Genomic DNA, 21,584 nt, shown 5'->3' with positions numbered 1-21,584 from the left:
GAAAGAGAGAGAGAGAGAGATTTCATATGTGAGACATTAGTGACGTTTAGCGTATTTGGAGGCTGTAGTTAGTGTGTTGTGTAGTTATTGTTTTGTATTGTGTGTCAGTTATACTGCTGAATGTCACATTTGCTCCAAAAAAGCCATAAAAGGCAGATTCCAGTGTAAACGCTGTTCCCACGTGGAAAACTGGACTGATCCACCTCCTGCTGTCAGACCTGCAGGGTTTAGGCCTGTGGTGTTCTCTTCTGTCTTATACTGAACACAAACTATTTTTTGGAGTGGCACAAATAATTTGTGTGCGTTCTTATTTGATGCAGCACAGCTGATTGTTCTGTTCTGTACAGCAAGAGTACTGACAGGGACTAGAAAGAGAGAGCATATTTCTCCTGTATTGGCTTCCCTTCATTGGCTTCCTGTTAAATCCAGAATTGAATTCAAAATCCTGCTCCTCACATACAAGGTCTTAAATAATCAGACCCCATCTTATCTCATTGACCTTGTAGTACCATATCACCCTATTAGAGCACTTCGCTCTCGCACTGCAGGCTTACTTGTTGTTCCTAGAGTATTTAAAAGTAGAATGGGAGGGAGAGCCTTAGGCTTAAAACTTTCCTTTTTGCTAAAGCATATAGTTAGGGCTGGACCAAATCACCCTGAATCCTCCCTTAGTTATGCTGCAATAGACCTAGGCTGCCGGGGGATTCCCATGATGCATTGAGTTTTTCCTTTCCAGTCACCTTTCTCACTCACTATGTGTTAATAGACCTCCCTGCATTGAATCATATCTGTTATTAACCTCTGTCTCTCTTCCACAGCATGTCTTTCATCCTGTTTTCCTTCTCTCACCCCAACTGGTCGCAGCAGATGGCCGCCCCTCCCTGAGCCTGGTTCTGCCGGAGGTTTCTTCCTGTTAAAAGGGAGTTTTTCCTTCCCACTGTTGCCAAAGTGCTTGCTCATAGGGGGTCATATGATTGTTGGGTTTTTCTCTGTATCTACTGTACAATATAAAGCGCCTTGAGGCGACTGCTGTTGTGATTTGGCGCTATATAAATAAAATTGAATTGAATTGAATTGTAAATAGATTTAAATGGTTATATAAAAAACGCCTGAGGCCTTGGCTGCTTTGTTAGGTAAATTGTACCATATAACTTTGTTGTTTGCAAAACCTGTGCATAATTTTTAGAAATGTACAATTTCTATTTGCATTTCAAGTTATGAAAATGATTCGTTAAACATGTTTGTGGGTTTTACAGTAAAAAATATAACTTTTTTTCTACCTAGATTTTGAATTTTTTGTCTGGATTTAGACCAATTGTGCTAATATAGTATGCCAAAATGAAAAAATAACTCAAATTTCAGATATTTAAGGTTGTCCTGAAAATAATGATACCAAACGAGGTAAGATAAACAGTTTTTAAAGTCTGACCTGTACAACAACCTCTTTCCTTGAGCTACTTTCACCGCCATCTTTGGCACTGCAAAATCTATTTGGGGTTACAAATACATTAAAAAAATAAGCACAGGGATCACATAATACAAGACTATAAATCCTACAAATAACACTGCTGGGTGTTAACTGTACTCCCTGTACTCATCTACAAAACGGTGAAACTGCAGCTTTTTAACTCGTCCTGATAAACAGGAAACTCTAAAAGCTTGTTGACTTTGCAACCAATCTTGTAGCTACACAGAAGGAACCATATACTTACAAGAGAAACACGCATTCTAACCTAATAACCATTCATTACGTCAATCACAAATTAGTAGTTGAGGACTGTGATTTGAAACATTTTAGATTTGCAATGAGTTGTTTCTAGATTGTCTGCACTAAAATTCCCAAAACTGGTACAAAAAAGTCGGGTAAGTGGATCAGGGCTCCTTCCCTGTCTGTTGAAGCCATGATGTGGCCCTTCATCTTCAGCTGCTTAATTGCATTCACCGGTGGGTTTGTTTGGTTTTCTTTTGTTAGTTTGTTTTTGCTGTTTTTGCTTTTGTTTTTGTTTTATAGTTGCCATATTATATTTCTATAGTTTATCACAACGTCCAGTTCCTCTTCAGGAGAAAACCTTCAACCACATCAGCGCGTTAGCACTGGTCCATAAGCTTTTTACTTCTTCGGATTATCAGTTTAATTTAAATCTGCTATCTAAAATCTTTAGCATTTATCACTTGGAGTCTTTCTAGCATAAATCTGCTGCCTCTAAAGACAAACAAAAAAAGCCTAGCAGCTGTTATATTGTAGATATTGTCCTATTATTTACTAAGTTGCAGGTCATTGGACATTTAACCAGATGTCTTCAATCCAAAATATGCTAGAAATTGTTTGTTTTGTCTTTTTTTTCCCATAATAACAATAATTTAGTAAATGGATCATCATTTAGCAACTCTAAAGCAGCTAAACTATTTTAGAGACTAAAGTGACCAAATGATATTATAATTTAGTGGACTTACTTTTAGTCTGTATTTGTCTTTATCATATCTATATTTTTTCTGTATCCTTTTTTCAGATATTTACAGATTTTCTAAAAATGTTTTCATGTATTTAATATGACCTATTCTTTATGCAAAAAAACTAGTTCACCGTTTCATCTCACTTCAGACACTTAGTTTGTGCCTCATGGCCTCTGTAGCTCCATCATTATCTCTTAACTTTCAAATCTTCCATTATGTTAAGTATCAGTAAAACTATGAATGTTGTAACAGAGGAACACAGACAAATTCATGGTTTTTACAATAAAAAATATGTCCATCTATATTTTAAATCCAGAGTTATGAACAGTGTGATCAAAAATCAAACCACTCTTGAATGTTAAATGGGAGGTGTCCCCTAAAGTATAGTATGTTATTATAGTATATATCAGTATATTACAACCACCCAGGTTGCAATATTGTCCATGCATCTATTCTCTTCTGCTTGTCATTATCAGGGTTGCCTATCCCATCTGCCATAGGGCGAAAGCCAGGGTACACCCTGGACAGATTGCCAGTCTGTTGCAAGGCTGACACAGAGACAGACAACCATTTGCACTCACATTAACATTCACCTAACTCAGATGGTAGAGTGAAGCTCATCACACGCCTTAAGTCCCTTACTCCCTGTATTGTTTTAGGAAAGCTTGTGAGCACTTCATGTCCATTAGACATAACCCCTCCTAGAGTTGTGGTGAGATTTGGAGACTCCTTATCAGCCAACTGCACCTCATCATCTGACCAGACTGAAGGAATGGGATGGGAGTCTACATATGGAGGAGTGGACCTTACCCAGCGTGTTTCTTCTCTTCTCTTTAAAATTGACTCTGTGTCAGAGTGGGAGATGGAGGCAATGTGTTTCGTAAATCTCCATGATGGTGATCAGTGTGTAAAACTGTTACCAGTCATTGTTTATAGTAAGTAGCCTTAACTTAGTCTAACATTTCTAAGAAGGTCATTTTTATTATCTAGTCACCGAGTAACATTGAGTCATTTTATTATTATTATTTTAATTATTTTCTTTTTCAGAAATGCCAGACCGTGTGTCTCTGAAGAATTTAAGAACAGTGAAAGAAGGCCAACAGTTTGCCATACAGTGTGACATTGTTAATGTTGCACCAGCAAGAAATCTTTCTGTGCTTTGGCACAAAGGAAATTATATCATGAAATCTGAGACATTTGATGAGTCCAGTCCATCTCCCGTCAGTAAGTCATCTGTCCTCACTCTGACTGCTCATAGAGATGATGATGGAGCTGAGATCTGGTGTGAAGCAAAGCTGAACTTGTGGCCAGAGGAACAAGATCCTCCTCCAGTACTTTCAGAAGCTCATAATCTGAATGTACTCTGTGAGTATTTAACATGATCTTAATTTAACCATTACAAGATTTCATACTGAAAAAAATAAGTATTTCTCTCTGTGTCTGAATTTTGATTGGATGTCCTCAGACCCACCAACATTCACCAATGCTTCAAATGAGAATTTGGAAATGACAGTTGGTAGCAAAATATCTTTAAATTGTACAGCTAGAGGAAATCCAATACCATCCTACCATTGGCAATTCCCAAACTTCACACAAGTGTGGTACAGGAGTCATGATTTGAATCATCCTATTTTGACTCCCTCATCTGAGTTTCCAGGGGTCTATACCTGCACCGCCTCAAACAGCCAGGGCACTGTGACCAAATACTTCATCATCACCGAAGCTCCACGTAAGTTCTTGGCAGTTCTTTAATTTATATTTCTTATTGCTATGCTTTCTTATTTCTTATAATCTTGTGTGCTGTAACTCTCTAATCAGCAGTTCTCTTGTGAACACTGCTGGAATTTTAATTTCTTTGTTTGTTTAAATCTTTATTTTGGGATTTGCAATTGATTTTATGTAATAAACTTTCCCATCTCTCACAGGAGATCAGACAATCATCACAGCAATAGTCAGACTACTTGTGGCCTTCGGACTCCTGCTCTTTCTTGCTTGTCTAGTTTTTAGGACACATAGAGGCATATTTTCTTGCAAGAAAGGCGACTATCTCCAAGGACAACCTTCCTCATCAGTACCAGTATAAAACAAATTTGAATGGGTGCATGCTTGCTTCAAAGCTGTAGCTGTAAAATGCACCATCTTGTCAGCTATCGCTAAAGCTCCACTAATCAAGACTGCTGTCCAAACAAACAAATTTAATCTAGCAGAAATGTGTTTAACAGCAACACTGTGAGTGTAAACATGTGCATGAACACAACAGATAAATAATCAGATTTCATCCTCAACTATTCATTTATTTTAACTTAACTTGGACAGAAATAAGAAGGAACAACTTTGCCTCTGACTTTCAACTGAAACTGTTTCTAATTCTAATTTTAGAAAACCGTTTGTGATGTTTATCATGTCTTCTCTCAGAAAACAGGAAATGTGAGACATTTTATTGCAGTTCACATCATTTCATGTGTGCAATTTAATGTATCATCCACATCTTTACAACGTTTAGATATTTTTGCATGTGTAATTCAGGGAATGAGCTGACTCGTTTTCTGCACCACAAAACGGAGGAAAGTTTTATAATTAATTTCCCTGTATGCATGCTTGGTGAAAACATGATGTGGTTCTTAATTTTGAGCAGTTTCATTGCATTGATCGGTAAGTGTGTTTTGTTAAAACTACCATAATATATTTGTTGTTGTAATGTTATCAAATAAAACTCATCTTTGGGTATGATTTTTTAAATTTTTTTTAAATTTAATTTCATCCCCATTTCGTAAGGGGACAAACACTGAAATTGAAAAGCTCTGGTTTTAACTACTCCATTTATGAATTTAACTGTTATTAATGGAAATAAATTGTATTTTTGGAGCCTAAACATGCTCAAAAACTTGTATTTTGCACACAGCTGTGGAATTAGTTGGTAGGTCTGGTTCATTCCTACGTTTCACAGTCATTTCAAGGTGGTAACATTCACTCTTTTTTATTTTTATTTTCTATGATTTAATCATTTCATCTGAAAGGGGGCTTGTTAAACTATTGGAAAAAAATGTACTGGTTAAACTGAGGATGTTATGCTATAACAATTTTTGGGGGGTTGCTAAACATTACTCATTATTTTTCTTAAAAGTAATGCAGTACATTAATTAATTACTTAACACAGAAAGCATTACATTCCGTTCCCGTTACTCAGTAAAATGACCTAAAATGCACTGTCCCATACTTAACAGCTAGCAAAATAAAACTGAGGCTGCAGTTCACATACAAGTACAAATACAGGCTACAATGTTATAAGCCTGTCTGCTCATCACTGCCTTTGTTGCCTGTCATGATGCCGGGTCGTGTGACCCAGTGTTTGAGTTTAATGTACCTTTTTTGTATTCATTTGTGTTTTAGTTTCAGTTTAGCTCATTTAGTTAATTTCTAGGTTGCTGTTTTGGTCCTTTGTTTCTTATTTCCTTTTTTCGTCCTCTCCCCCTGTACTAAGTCTCCCTGGTTCGTGTGTCTACCTGTCATATTTCATGTCTGTGTGGTTCTTGTTGTCAAGTTCGTGTCATGTCTACGTCTCCATGTTTCCCGTTCTATCTTGAAAGAATCTTGTGTTCATTGCTCGTTGTGTTTAGTTTCACTTCCTCCTGTGGTGTTATCATGTTAATTTGTGTCAGCGTTTCCCCATGTGTGGCCACTTCCCTTGAGCACCCCTTGTATGTATTTAGTCAGTGTGTTTCCGTTCAGTCTGCATCAGGTCGTCTGTTGTCATCCCCTATGTCATGTTAGTGTGCTTCATGATGGTGTTCAGGGCATGTTCATGTTCTAGTTTTGGGTGTATCCCTTCACAGTTTCCCTCATGCTCCTGCTCTCCATCATCTTCAGATCAGTATCAATGTCGTCACAGTTTTGTTATAGTCATAGTAATCATAGTTTAGTCTCGCCCAGTTTAGATTTAGGCTTAGTTCTTGTCATCTGTAGCTTTTGCCTCATTGTTTGTACCAGTTTTCTAGCAGCCACAAGAAAAGGCTCGCTTTTAGTTCATCACAGTTTTGTTGCCTCCGTGTCCTGCTTTTGGGTCCAGTTTCAAAATTTAATCGGAGCACCCCGCCGTGACAGCTGCCTGCTGAAGTTTAGGATCTGGCTGCAAAGTGATTGACTTACCAAAAGGGATTTCCGATGTTTTTGTGTTTTTATGCCCAGTATATTTAGCCATATTGGTAAAAAGACTGTAGTCACCAGGATTTACAAAGTGGTTAGGTATTAAATAAAGAAATGACCTGTTTTGCAAGTATCTTTAGGTGTTTGCATTATTGTACGAATATTAAAATCAATGTAATCCTTTCTGCCCATTTAAAATATCTTTCAAAATCTGTGATTTTACATTTTTTGCAATTTTTGTTTAATTTTAATTACTTTTTTTCACTTGGATAAACAAGTTTGCATTTCACTAGCACACTCTTGTGCTTTAACTCAAGAAAAATAAGTGTAGTAAAAATCTGTAGACCGCTTTGTGACACACAAACTAAAATATGCTGACTGTAGAGCATAGAAAGAAAAACTGTTTTCATTTGCATTTGTAAGATGAAATTAAATGTTTTAGAATTATACTGCAACTTTAACCTCTCGTCCCAGTATCACCAATTCACTCTGGTTAAGAAAATGAAAATCCTGTAAAGGTAAGTCAGCCTTGCCTAACAAAGTATAAATAGTAACAGTTGAGCTGCATTAGCTGATGATCCTCTCACGCCCGCCGACAAAAAACAAAAGGCTGTGTTTTGTTGAGAGTGGGAGGGTCGTAACACATTTGGACATTATTCAGTCTTAAGGCTTCTGCAGTTGTAAATCTTGCTCCTCTAGGTCTGTTAGCTATGCTTCACAGCAAAACATTACCATGTAGTGATTAGAAAAGAAAATTCACAGTAAAATCAAAGCCTAAATATTAAAAGGATATGCAAATTAATGTATCCATGCATCCAGAATACCAGCAGAGCTGTAATGATGTGCTACATTTATTTATTTATTTTTATTTTTAATTGTTACTATTTGACCATATGCCTAATTTAAATGTTGCTGTATCATACTAGGAAAGCCTGTGAGCACTCCCATTGGAATTTTGCCCTACTAGAGTTGTGGTAAGGTTTGGAGACTCCTTATCAGCAAACTGCACCTCATCATCTAACCAGACTGAAGGAATGGGATGGGAGTCTACATATGGAGGAGTGGACTTTACCCTGGGTGTCACTTCTCTTCTCTTTAAAATTGACTCTGTGCCAGTGTGGGAGATAGGACCAATGTGTTATGTGAATTCCCGTGATGGTGATCAGTGTGTAAAACTGTTGCCAGTCACTGTTTATAGTAAGTAGCCTTACATGTCTAAGTAGGTCAATATTATTATTTGGTCACTGAATAATATGAATTCATTTTATTTCTTTTTGTCACAGAAATGCCAGACCGTGTGTCACTGAATTATAGCTTAACTAAAGTGGAGGAAGGGCAAAAGTATCACATACAGTGTGACATTGTGAATGTTGCACCAGCAAGAAATCTCTCTGTGCTTTGGCTCAAAGGAAATACTGTTATAAAATCTGAGACATTTGATGAGTCCAGTCCGTCTCCCGTCAGTAAGTCATCTGTCCTCACTCTGACTGCTCATAGAGATGATGATGGAGCTGAGATCTGGTGTGAACCAAAGCTGAACTTGTGGCCAGAGGAACAAGATCCTCCTCCAGTGCATTCAGTGACGCATAATGTGACTGTACTCTGTGAGTTTTTAACATGATCTTAATTTAACCATTACAACTTTTTGTACTGTATTTTCATATTTTTCTTTATGTGGACTTTGATTTCACATGTCCTCAGACCCACCAACCTTCACCAATGCTTCAAACGAGACCCTTGAACTTCCGGCTGGTGAAAAAATGACCTTAAATTGCAATGCTAGCGGAAACCCCTTGCCATCATATGTCTGGCAGTTTTTGCAAGCAGCACAAGAGACGTACAAGAATCAAGATGTGAATCATCCCATTTTGACCCAATCATCTGAGTTTCCAGGGGTCTATACCTGCACCGCCTCAAACAGCCAGGCCACAGTTACTAAATACTTTACTGTCAGTGAAGCTCCACGTAAGTTCTCTGCAGTTAATTCATTATATTCGTTATCTTTATATACTTATGTCTTATTATTTCTTATAGTCTTGTATGCTGTGATTCTCTGTACCCCCCCCCGAGACAAAATTTCCCATCTCTCACAGGACATCAAACAATCATCGCAACAACAGTCAGACTACTTGTGGCCTTCGTACTTCTGCTCTTTCTTGCTTGTCTAGTTTTTAGGACACAGAGAGGGGCATTTTCTTGCAAGAAAGGCGACTGTCTCCAAGGACAACCTACCTCATCAGTACCAGTATAAAAACAAATTTGAATGGTTGCATGCTCAGCTATCAACTTTCTTTATAGCTCCATTCATCCAGATTTCTGTCCTAAACAACAACAACATTTTCAATTAGTTTTTTGTATCTACAAATTGTTTTCATTTGTTTTAATTTCCATATGGATTAACATGGCATTCGAATGCTCCATAATTACTGTCACAAATGTACTACGACATATCAGTTAATTGCATTTGTCTAACGTATCAATAAAATGTTCTTGAAAAAGAAACTATTGTAAGTGTTTCTCATTAAGAACACTGAATGTAAAAAAGGAAGGTTGAGGAGAGAATTTAAAGATATTTAATCTGATATTAAAAAAACAAGTCTGTTACAGTTTCCTGCTTAAAATAAATTCATGTACTGTGAGACCACTGAGAGTCTGTTTAAAAGACACTAAGCATGGGAAGAAACGATTATCTTAAATCTAGGGATGTGTGGTATATTGGTTTTAACATCTTATATTACAGGAAGGTGTCAAATACTTCTATACAAATAAAACACCTTCTGTGGCTTTAATGACATAATAATATCAACCAATAGTAATGCTGAAGAGCTTATGAAGAAGTGGGTGAACTAAGCGCCCCACTACTGTCTTCGAAAAGCCTTTAAGAGCCTCCAAATCATGATCACTCTCCTAGTCATGAAGGAAATGGGATGGAAAAAAGTTAAAAACCCCCTCATGAAAACACAGATTTTAGTTTTAGGTCCCATGAAATCCTAATCTAGAAATCTTCACACTCACAATCTTGCATGAATGCCCATTTGTTGTGAAACATATCAGAGTCCCATATCAGAGTTCTTTTTTTTATTTTACTGATATTTCACCAGGCCTGTGTGTGTGTGTGGTTGTGTGACTGTTGGTTACTCCCTCTCAGAATGGAGTGACCACCTAAACTCCAGCTGATGCTCCTATTACGCTCACACACACTAACTTGTCTTGTCATTCACTGCCATGTCGTTGCTGTATACCAGCCATTTCCAAGAGTCAAGAGTGCTGCATCACTAAAACCAGAAAATCCTTAATCTAATCAAAATACAACAGTGATGCATTTCCTTAAAAAATGTTTGCACAAAACATAAATCTCACAGGCTGCTGGCTATAAATTTCTGCCAGACAGATGGAATGGGATGGGAGTATTCATATGGAGGAGTGGACCTTACCTACAATTTGTCTTCTCTTCCCCTTAAAACTGACTTTATGCCAGTGTACAAAGAAGCAATGTTACATTAATATTATTAATGCAAGAGCAGTAAATGTAGGTCAGATTAATGACTAATATCACAAACTAAACCACTCCTACTACCAGTTTTGATTCATTTTTGTATATAAATATATGTCACTGTTCATCAGAATGAATTTGTATCACGTCGGCCTATCTGCAGTGCCTTGATGGCCCACCAGGGGGCCGAGCCCACACTTTCTAAATCACTGCATTATGTTGTTGGTAGGACTCTTTTGGCTGCGTTTGTTGTGTTTGAGATCATGGTCTTGCTTGATTCTTTGCCTTACTCAGTTTGCCTTGTCCTCCTGGTCAAGATTCATGGGGAGTCAGCTGGCTATGTGTGAGGAATCATGTTTCATGTCCACCAGCAAAGCCTATAGTGGTGGAAAGTCTTGTTGGAGAGTAGAGTCTGTGGATTATTCTGGAATCAGTCCCATGATTTAGGTAAACTGGAAACTTGGTTTTGGATTTCGTGGTGCTTCAGGGAACCCACCCAGGAGAGGAGCAGTGATGGATTTTGGAAACCTTTTTGGAAATCTCATTCATAAACTGATCTCTACTGTGGACTGAATTCATGATTTCTCTGGGTAACCCTCTAGACATGTGGATGAAACTGAATGTGACCTTGACAGAAATACCTTTTTTTTTCATTCAGTAAAAGGACTAATTGTTACAATCCCTGATAGTATATTGTTTCAAATGGAGAAAGTCTTGAGAGATGCCTGTTATGAGGAAAGGCAGCCCAGAAATCCAGATACCAGCTGGACACATTTTTGTGTGCCCAACTTCACAGAGTGTTTCAGTCTTTTATCCCAAACTAATCTGCTATTTTTTTTACCTTCCTTGGTTAAGTTTAGGGATTAGAGAGCTGATCTAGATTATCATATTAAAATTTAGGACACATTGTCAGTAGTTGACCTTGGATTCATCAGGTGAACTAGAAGAGGGGTGCCTGATCTGGCATCCCACACCTCCCTGTCGGATTGGGCTGTACGCTCTACCTCCCCACTGCCTCCCAGAAAAGGGAAGAAAAGCAGAGGGGAGAAGAGTGGAAAATTTTTCCTTTTCTCTTTTCTCTTCCATTCCTCCTTTAGGTTTCACTACCATGAGGTTAACTGCATGGCCCCCAGGAGGCCCTGAGACAGGTGTATCAGTAAAGCAGCAAAGTTTCTAGTGTTAGGTTTTCTACCCTTTTGATGCCCTCTCCTGAGGCAGGCCCACCACGGGTTGATCAGTCCTAGGCATGTGTCTCATGGTTAGCTGACTGCCTTAGCTGCTCAAGTGATGTCAGCCCTCTTTAGCCACAGCCAAAGAGGGCTGACATCACTCTTTAGCCACAGCCAGTGACTGGTCCTCTCAGCAGTGTTAGCTAATTCTCTACGCTGCTCTGGTCGCAGAGTAGTTGTTACGATTTCTGTGGGAAAAAATAACCTCTGAACCAAGTCCACTTGCATCTGCCAATCCCTGGCAACCTTCAGCGGGCTTAGGTCCGGGGTTGAAGGGCTAGTCCTTGGCTTGTCCCCCTCCCGGACAAATGCTGATGAGTACTGACGCTCCTCTTGGTTGAGCGTTGATGGATTTCCTCTTGCACTCAACTTTCTTGGCTAGACACCTGAGTCCTCTTTGAATTCACTTTTATCACTCCATTTTGTTTTGTGTGTGAAAACTCAGTAAAGTCTGTAACCTTTTCAAAAACATCTTCTTTCAGTCTTTTGAAAACAAAAGCAGAACATGGCAAACTCATTGTACGCGAGTTTGCAGTTGAAATATTATATCTCTACAAACCACATCGGACTTTTCTCTAGTCTTTAGGAGCCTCTGTGGTTTTATTTGTCAAACTAACAGGAAGACATCTTTATTGAATGTTCACACTGCATGTAGTTTCTTAGCACGTTTGCTTGTGGAAACAATAGAGTGAGTCAACGCCCATTTCAATGTTCACTTCATGTATAAGATGCTGCAGCTCTTTGTATAGGGGCAGCTTTTTCTGTGCCTCAGAGCCAAAGGAAACAGCTTTGGGGTCAGCGACACAAATTTCAAACCATCTGTTGAGGTCAATCCACTTTATATTTAATTTTCTTGTGAAACTCGGTAAAAACATGATGCAGTTCTTCATCTTTTGTTTTGCAGTGATAGGTAAGTATTTTTTCTGTTGAGCTTTTTACTTAAAGTTATCTCTATAGTATCTCCACATTGTTGCCGTGGAGCTCCTCTTCCAGAGAGCACATTCATTTTACATAAGCTCCTTTTAAATAGATGCCTAACACTGAAAGTGCAAAGGCCCACATGGAGCTGCTCCATTTATCCTGCAGCTTTGAATGAGGTACAAATGATTAACATGAAAAAATCTTCTGACCATAAAACCTTTCTATTTTTGAACAACAAACCCTATTCATTTGATTTATATAAAGCTCAGGGAGTCTCCATAAGAAAACAAAATTGTTTTTTTTGGTTTTTTTTACATATAAAATTTAATGAAACAAATTCAACCCCAAGAACAACAGTGGCCCCAAGATAAGCAACTGATGCAGAACTGAAAAAAAAGAAGGAACATTGCAATTTTTGAAATTAACATGAACTGTTTACACATTATCTGATGTGAATAACCAACAAACTGAACTGTTGTTTATATAGCTACTAGTCACTATGGTATTTGTCGGAGATCTTATTTTCTTTAGAGAGTGCCAAAATTAAATTGTTTCTCGTGATTATATGATTTCTTTACGATTTGTAATATTTAGGGGAAGATCTGAATTTTTCCACATCTCCAAGGACAACCTGCCTCACGAGTACCAGTGTAAGGGGAAATCTGCATGAATGCATGCTCAGGGGGTGGTTAGTCCAGTCATGCTTCAAAACTGAAAAAAAAGAAAGAAAAAAACATTATTTCATCAGCTTTATTTAAACATTTACAGCACGGTAGTTTGGTTACGACTAACAATGTGAGTGTAAATGCAACCCTTAATCAGATTTAATCTTAGCTTCTTCCGGTCTTCCACACACAAGACTTTGTTTCAGTCATATATCCTGACTCATTTCGCGTCACTGGTACATACTGCTGTCAAAGCAGCCCCGTTTTCCCTCGTCTGAACTGTCTTTGCAAAAGTCCAACAGCCCGTTGTCCGTTTCATCACCTGGATCTTTGCAGAAGTGATTACGAAAGAGGATTCGACATGTTAAAGATGTTATCACATCAGACTGTAGCATCCTGTTTATTTGTTCATTCATTTGTTTGGTTGACCACATGTTTTGATGCTGCGTTTTAAATATATCATGTTAGATATTGACGCTATGTGAAGTGACGAGGGTTTATTGTGACACAGGGTTATCTATTATTCTTTAGCATTCACCGAACACAAAGATAAATCAATGAACTTGACTCGCAGTTCAAACACTTTCTTATTCTAAGTATGGTTTCACTCATGTCTTTAGATGCTCGGGCGGATTTATTTCGCAAAATCACAGCAAATGTAAGACATTTTTATTGTCTTATAACGTATGAACCACAACCTTCTGTGGAATACTTAGAATTTTGCTTGTGCAAACCAGAAAGTGAGGCAATTGTTCACTTCTTCTAAACAACTCTGCATTTCCCTCCACGGGCGGAGGCTTTCTGCGCCTGACGAAAGAAAACGAAAGGAAGAAGCGCACGAGAAAAGATAACACATTTAGAAAAAGCTGTTCAGGTCTGCTTTAGTTTTAGTTTCCTTCTGTGGGTTTTGCACACTTGGTGAAAGCACTATGTTTTTCTTTATCTTTATTGCGTGGATAGGTAAGTGTATTTTTTCTGTTGCGCTCTTTACTTTGTTAAAGTTACCATATTAGTTTCAGAAGGGAACCCGGGTTCCCTTCCCAGATAGAATAGCCATTCTTCGGATGTAGCGCGTTGTTTGTTTTACATCAACTCCGTTTTCAGGGTCTGAGCACTCAAAGTGCAAAGGTCCCGTTAGAATTGCTCCGTTTATTATGATTTTTCGTATTTATGCATGACGAGTCGCACTTTGGGAGACACAAACAAGCTTTTAAATTTACATACGTGTCAACAGCTGTGAGCATTATATGTACCCTGTTTTCAAAAAGTAGTCTACCTCCTATGTCCTTTTCCTAAACACTTAAAGGTGATAATTCACAGTGACTTAAGAAAGAAAAGAGTTGTGGGCTGAGAATCCTGACCACCTCACAGTCGTCTCCAAAGGCCGAATTTATATGCATGTGTCAGTCTGATTTCCAAGTCAAGTCAAGTCACTTTTATTGTCACATCACATGTGCAGGTACACTGGTACAGTACATGTGAGTGAAATTCTTGTGTGCGAGCTTCACAAGCAACAGAGTTGTGCAAAATACAATAATGTAAAACAAGCAAAATATAAAAATGGCTAATCTAAAAAGTAATAAATATATGTACAATATGTAAAGGTATATACATTACTGAATGTGTATACTAAATATGTTTTTCTACGTGTGTGTGTTTGAGTGTGTATATAGTGTGTATATACATGTTTTACAAATGAAATAAAGTAAACAATAAAATAAGATATATAAAATATACAGAGGTTGGTATGTGTTCCGTTAGGACGTTTCCGTTAGGACTGCGATGGAGAGGGCGGCACTACACACATAGATGGACAGAAAATATAATGCATACATATATTATCTATATATCCATTTTTTAAATTATCAATATTAAAGGTTTTTCTTTTTAATCAGGTTGGCACAGTTGTTATTTGATTAGCAGCAGTGACAATTAAAAGTCACACTTTAGGTATTTGGAGTGACTCGTGGTCGTCATTTTACTTGAATCCACTTATTTCCTCACCACTTTAATTGCACCTTTCTCTGTCTCGCTCCTGCTAGTTACTCGGTGTTGCTGGTACTACTGTTCACGGTGCAGCTAATATGTCGGTTAATCTGACACATTTTCCTGTGTCTATTATTAGTTTCTTTTTTCTCTCTCTCAGCTTTTCAGCTCCACCCTTGACCACTGTTTCCACACCAAACACTACACGGTGCGCAAGCGCAAAGCAAAACTAAGGGAGGACCAGGTTGGGTTAAGAGATTTAATTCGGCAATACAGTTGACCCATCGGCGCAAAAGTGCGTCGACCAAACGGGAAAATGCCCGGTATGCCAGTTCACCAGTCCAGCCCTACAAGACGCTGTGCACTCAAAGACTTCTTCTCAACTCAGACAGCTCTGTATAGCTGGAATTGACTCTTGTGACAGCAGGTGTACCAACAAAGCTATCAGAAATACACAGTGTCTGTTAAATTCTAACTTAGTTAAAGGGATGATGATCAAGGAACTGACCTCCCAGCCCATTGTTCCTTCACTGGTGCTAGTTTCAGTCATTATGCAATGTACTGTTTATAAGATTGGGGAAACCTGCAGTCAGCTGAGACTGAAGAAGTCATTTGGATGGGTGACGAAACGTTTCTCCCACTAAAAATGCTACGTCCAGATGAACAGAATCAAACTTTGGGGATTTACTTACCTGGATGATTAAGCATGCACCAAGACGTTAGTTAAAGGGAATTATATTCTGACAGAATTTTCAATGGAGGATGTTACGGTGACAGTTGTGTTCAGACGTTTCACTCGTATGGTGACACATCTGAATAACTTGTATTTGTGTACAATTATTTGAATTGATGATCTTGGAATGGGGAGTTGTTTGAAAATGTCTCATTAAGCTTTTAGAGTGGCCTTCCCAAAGCCCAAACATCATCTAGTGTGAACCCACAACAACCTGAAACAAGACGTATAACTACTAGTCATATTAGTATTTGACTAGTAGTTATTAGTCAAATACTAGTAGTACAAGTAGTTATATTAGTATAAGATATTCTATAGAGACTGGCCACATTTTATTTTTAGCAATGTCATGAGAGTTTTTTTAAGCCTCATGTAAATAAGGGGGAGATCAGAAAGGTGACTGTTGTTTTGATTTAAATAAAAATGAATTGAAACTGAATTAGATTAACCTCACCCAATTTAGTTTGCAAGTAGGAGATCTCAAACCCAAACAAATATTGAAGAGTCTCCTATACCGATCCTTGATAATGTTATTTATATCATTTAATGTGGGTTTTTTCATCACATTGGACATTTAGTATCCTCCTCAAGGCTTTTGCAACAGTAAATTTTGCTGCTCCAGGTCTGTTAGCCACGGTTCGCAGTAAAGCATTACCAGCTTATGCATATTTGATAGTTTGTTTTTTTAAGATTCTGTTTGACTATATGCCTACGTTAAGCTTTCCTGTATCATTTTAGGAAAGCCTGTGAACGCTGCCTGTCCATTAGAACTTAGCCCTCCTAGAGTTGTGGTGAGATTCGGAGACTCCTTATCAGCAAATTGCACCTCATCATCTGACCAGATTGAAGGAATGGGCTGGGAGTCTCCATATGGAGGAGTGGACCTTACCCAGGGTGCCACTTCTCTTCCCTTTAAAATTGACTCTGTGCCAGACTGGGAGATAGGACCAATGTGTTATATGAATTCCCGTGATGGTGATCAGTGTACAAAAGCGTTACTGGTCACTGTTTATAGTAAGTAGCCTTAACTTTATCTGAGCATGCAATTTTTAGTATTCACTGAATAACATGAAAATAACATCGATTAATTGTATCCCTTTTTGTTACAGAAATGCCAGACAGTGTGTCTTTGAAGAATTTACGTACAGTGGAAGAAGGCCAACAGTTTGTCATACAGTGTGACATTGTTAATGTTGCACCAGCAAGAAATCTCTCTGTGCTTTGGCACAAAGGAAATAAGATCTTAAATTCTGAGACATTTGATGAGTCCAGTCCATCTCCAGTCAGTAAGTCATCTGTCCTCACTCTGACTGCTCATAGAGATGATGATGGAGCTGAGATCTGGTGTGAAGCAAAGCTGAACTTGTGGCCAGAGGAACAAGATCCTCCTGCAGTGCGTTCAGAGGCGCATACTCTGACTGTACTCTGTGAGTTTTTAACATGATCTTAATGTGATCAACACAATATTTCTTATTGTATTTTCATCTTTTAGAAGTGTATTTGTGTGCAATTTGATTTCACATTTCCTCAGACCCACCAACCTTTATCAGCGCTTCAGATGAGACTCTGGACTTTCCAGCTGGTAAAAGTATGACTTTAAATTGCAATGCTACAGGAAACCCTTTGCCATCATACCACTGGCGATTCCTACAAGCAGCACGAGAGACGTACAATAATCAAGATGAGAATTATCCAGTTTTAACTCGACCATTTGAGTTTCCAGGAATCTATACCTGCACCGCCTCAAACACACAGGGCATTGCAACTAAACACTTCACAGTCAGCGAATCTCCATGTAAGCCCTTATCAGTTAACTTGTTACATTTTTTTTATCTTTTTATACTTTGTTTTAAATTTTGTGTGCTGCATTTCAAACTCACACAAAGTGACTGTGCTTAAGTTTTTTAGAAGATGAATTTAACTGTCAAAGGATTTATTGTATTTTCATTGCTTCAAACTTTTTTCTCTCTCTATTTTGATTTCACATATGTCCTCAGACCCACCAGCCTTCATCGATCCTTTAAATGAGACTCTTGAACTTTCAGTTGGTGAAAAAATGACCTTAAATTGCAATGCTACAGGAAACCCTTTGCCATCATACCACTGGCGATTCCTACAAGCAGCACAAGAGACGTACAAGAATCAAGATGAGAATTATCCAGTTTTAACTCGACCATTTAAGTTTCCAGGAATCTATACCTGCACCGCCTCAAACACACAGGGCACTGTAACCAAATACTTCACAGTCAGCGAATCTCCATGTAAGCCCTTATCAGTTAACTTGTTACATTTTTTAACTTTTTATATTTTGTTTTAAATTTTGTGTGCTGCATTTCAAACACACACAAAGTGACTGTGCTTAAGTTTTTTAAAAGATGAATTTAACTGTCACAAGATTTACTGTATTTTCATTGCTTCAAACTTTTTTCTCTCTGTATTTTGATTTCAAATATGTCCTCAGACCCACCAGCCTTCATCGATCCTTTAAATGAGACTCTTGAACTTTCAGCTGGTGAAAGTATGACTTTAAATTGCAACGCTACAGGAAACCCTTTGCCATCATACCACTGGCGATTCCTACAAGCAGCACAAGAGACGTACAAGAATCAAAATGAGAATTATCCAGTTTTAACTCGACCATTTGAGTTTCCAGGAATCTATATCTGCACCGCCTCAAACACACAGGGCATTGCAACTAAACACTTCACAGTCCGCGAATCTCCATGTAAGCCCTTATCAGTTAACTTGTTACATTTTTTATCTTTTTATACTTTGTTTTAAATTTTGTGTGCTGCGTTTCAAACTCACACAAAGTGACTGTGCTTAAGTTTTTTAAAAGATGAATTTAACTGTCACAAGATTTACTGTATTTTCATTGCTTCAAACTTTTTTCTCTCTGTATTTTGATTTCAAATATGTCCTCAGACCCACCAGCCTTCATCGATCCTTCAGATGAGACTCTGGACTTTCCAGCTGGTAAAAGTATGACTTTAAATTGCAACGCTACAGGAAACCCTTTGCCATCATACCACTGGCAATTCCTACAAGCAGCACGAGAGACGTACAAGAATCAAGATGAGAATTATCCAGTTTTAACTCGACCATTTGAGTTTCCAGGCATCTATACCTGCACCGCCTCAAACACCCAGGGCACTGTAACCAAACACTTCACAGTCAGCGAATCTCCATGTAAGCCCTTATCAGTTAACTTGTTACATTTTTTAACTTTTTATATTTTGTTTTAAATTTTGTGTGCTGCATTTCAAACTCACACAAAGTGACTGTGCTTAAGTTTTTTAAAAGATGAATTTAACTGTCACAAGATTTACTGTATTTTCATTGCTTCAAACTTTTTTCTCTCTGTATTTTGATTTCAAATATGTCCTCAGACCCACCAGCCTTCATCGATCCTTCAAGTGAGACTCTTGAACTTTCAGCTGGTGAAAGTATGACTTTAAATTGCAATGCTACAGGAAACCCTTTGCCATCATACCACTGGCAATTCCTACAAGCAGCACAAGAGACGTACAAGAATCAAAATGAGAATTATCCAGTTTTAACTCGACCATTTGAGTTTCCAGGAATCTATACCTGCACCGCCTCAAACAGCCAGGGCACTGTGACTAAATACTTCACAGTCAACAAACCTCCAGGTAAGTTCTCATCAGTTAATTCACTACATTTCCCATCTTGTCATACTTTAACATCTATGAACTTTTTAAATTCTTTTTTAGGTATTGGTTCCGGGGTCATTGCTGGGATCGCTGTATTCGCTGTACTTGCTGTTATCTTTTTTGGGGCATTGATTTATTACAAATCTAAAAGCTGAGAGAGAATGTATTTTTAAAGTCAAAAAATTAAATCCTCAAAGTTTCTCAGCTACATTCTTAAATTTATTAAAAACATGAGGACTAGTAACGTTCAAATAGCATGTTTCATTTTAGCAATTTGTACACTTTTTGATTTAGTTTTTATAGAAACATGATTGTACTTATCAGTTGTGATGTCTGTATTTTTTTCTTTCAATGTTTTAATGTTTTGCTTTTTTGACACCATTATAATTAGTCAATAAAAATGTTGGTCTTTTCAAATACAGGCTTCATTTGTCGAGATCACAAAGATTCACGGTGTAGTATTAGTACTGTGCATTATCAGTATTAGTATGTCCTCACTAATGCACACTAGTTTTCAGGTATGATCTCCTGAAAACAAGATTAGTAACTTTTTGCAGCATTGCTCACTTGCCACATGTTGTCTTTTCTCAATTTATTTTGGATCTGAAATCCAGTTTTACAAGTGTGCACACATTAAATCAAAAATAAAGTTGATAATAAGTGTCATGATGGTGATTATCTCTGTCTAGTCGTTTAGGTCTTGTAAAGCCAGCTAACACTTTTGCCAGTTATGATTTTGTGATGAACTTCTTTCCTCTTTTCTATTTACGTCTCCAAATCAAGAAAATCAATGTATGTAGTGTTTGTCAAATGTCGAAGACGTGAAGGTTTAAATCAGGATAAAAGCTTAGACAGAAAATGCATTAAAGGAAAGAAATAATGACAAAGACATTTACAGTTACTCTCTTTATTACGGTAACAGCCATATTTTACTATGACAATAAAATATGGAATCTTCCTGGGATTTACACTGAATTCCTCAGTTGTTTGACGGTCTGCAAAGAGAGTGAAATTTAGTCAGCAACAAGATTACACAACATTATGACAAGTACACTGACAAAACTGACAGACTGAACTTACTTGGCCCATTCAACATTGAGAATAAGATGATCATATCCAAATCCTGACACTCCCGCGATGGCTCTTGCTGCATCTTCCCGACGGTGGAAACTGATAAAGGCAAATCCCTGTTGGAAACAGGATGAGAATACTGAACCATGCTCAGTTTCAGTTCAATGTCAACAGTTTAAAAAAGGAGAAGAAAACACACCCAAACTCAGCAGCTGATACTTAAAAAAATAATACAAAAACAACAATAATAAAGCCAACCACTCAATTTTCACTTTCACTGGAACACTTGATGGACAACATGTTTGTGTATTTTCTTAATAACAGAAAACTAAACACTGCAGTCAATTTACCAGCTACACGGTCTTGGAAAGAGGTTTGTTAAGAAATTGTTGCTGACACTTTATTAAATCAAATGCTCGCTTTATAACTGACCTTCGACTGTCCCGTGTTCTTGTCCTTGGCCAAATAGATCCTTGAGATTGAGCCAAATGGTCTGAAGAGCTCCTGCAGGTCTGTTTCACGGGTGTCCTCAGACAGGTTGGTGACACGAATGGTAGCATTGTCATCAGCTGTCAAAAACAAACAGTGTTTCTGTTGAACAATACTTGAGGCTGTGCAGGAATTATCAAAGATACTACCACTACCATTACATCATCCACTGGTTTCTAAAGACCTGTTTTGAAGCCCTGAAGTTTAGCATTTCCACTGTTGCCATCTCAGTTGCAAAAACTGGACGCAATTTGGGAGGCTGTGTGTGACTGTAACACTGCAAGCTCAGTGTAATGTCTTTTGACTGACAACTCATTAGCCATTGAGCATGCAATTTCATCTTCCTTTTTGAAACATAGCATTACTAAGACTTGCAAAAAAGTAAAAAATAAAATAAAATAATTTATTCAGTATGACTCAAAATAAGTGAGAGCCCATAAACTAAGAAAGCACTTTCCCTCTAAACTTCTACAGGACTGGAAGTCTTTTTGAAACCCTGCATTTCTATCACCATCTGGTGGCAACACAATAGAAAGCCACCAGATGGCTGCATTGCTGCACTGGCTTCACTTTTCTGACCTGGAAGTTACATCCATGTTTTATAATGCCTATAGCAATTTCTCAAAGAATAACGGGTGTGTATAGTATAAGCAGACAACAATGTGCACCGACCTCTGCGGTTAGGCTGCATGGACTCCCCTCTTCTGGTGCCTCCATCCCTCTGAC

General features: G+C 38.0%; 2 protein-coding genes across 2 annotated transcripts; one reads left to right on the top strand and one right to left on the bottom strand.

Moving 5' to 3' along the window:
* The first annotated feature begins 13,785 nt into the window (after positions 1–13,785).
* LOC134625501 (hemicentin-2-like) lies at positions 13,786–19,453 on the top strand. The gene is made up of 9 exons (XM_063470727.1): positions 13,786–13,865; positions 16,363–16,638; positions 16,734–17,051; positions 17,156–17,419; positions 17,622–17,885; positions 18,086–18,349; positions 18,550–18,813; positions 19,014–19,277; positions 19,359–19,453. Exons 1-9 carry the CDS (start codon positions 13,835–13,837, stop codon positions 19,451–19,453), a joined length of 2,040 nt encoding a protein of 679 aa, XP_063326797.1. The 5' UTR covers positions 13,786–13,834.
* A 736-nt stretch (positions 19,454–20,189) lies between these two features.
* LOC134625500 (eukaryotic translation initiation factor 3 subunit G-like) lies at positions 20,190–21,584 on the bottom strand. The gene is made up of 4 exons (XM_063470725.1): positions 21,531–21,584; positions 20,802–20,938; positions 20,379–20,485; positions 20,190–20,293 (listed from the first exon to the last, which is right to left on the bottom strand). The coding sequence occupies exons 1-4, from the start codon at positions 21,547–21,549 to the stop codon at positions 20,278–20,280; spliced, it is 279 nt and encodes a 92-aa protein (XP_063326795.1). The 5' UTR covers positions 21,550–21,584; the 3' UTR covers positions 20,190–20,277.

This window comes from Pelmatolapia mariae, linkage group LG4 (genome assembly GCF_036321145.2).
Source record: "Pelmatolapia mariae isolate MD_Pm_ZW linkage group LG4, Pm_UMD_F_2, whole genome shotgun sequence".
NCBI classification, from domain to species: domain Eukaryota; kingdom Metazoa; phylum Chordata; class Actinopteri; order Cichliformes; family Cichlidae; genus Pelmatolapia; species Pelmatolapia mariae.
Note: the sequence above shows the minus strand (reverse complement) of the source record. Positions and strands in the feature narration are given on the sequence as shown.

Excerpts from the sequence above, each read along its gene's own strand:
- LOC134625501 (XM_063470727.1), top strand. The coding sequence starts at position 13,835 with ATGTTTTTCTTTATCTTTATTGCGTGGATAG. Across the intron at positions 16,639-16,733 it reads GTTACTGGTCACTGTTTATA|AAATGCCAGACAGTGTGTCT; the intron begins GTAAGTAGCCTT and ends TTTTTGTTACAG. Across the intron at positions 19,278-19,358 it reads CACAGTCAACAAACCTCCAG|GTATTGGTTCCGGGGTCATT; the intron begins GTAAGTTCTCAT and ends ATTCTTTTTTAG.
- LOC134625500 (XM_063470725.1), bottom strand. Across the intron at positions 20,486-20,801 it reads AGAACACGGGACAGTCGAAG|GGATTTGCCTTTATCAGTTT; the intron begins GTCAGTTATAAA and ends TGTTTCCAACAG.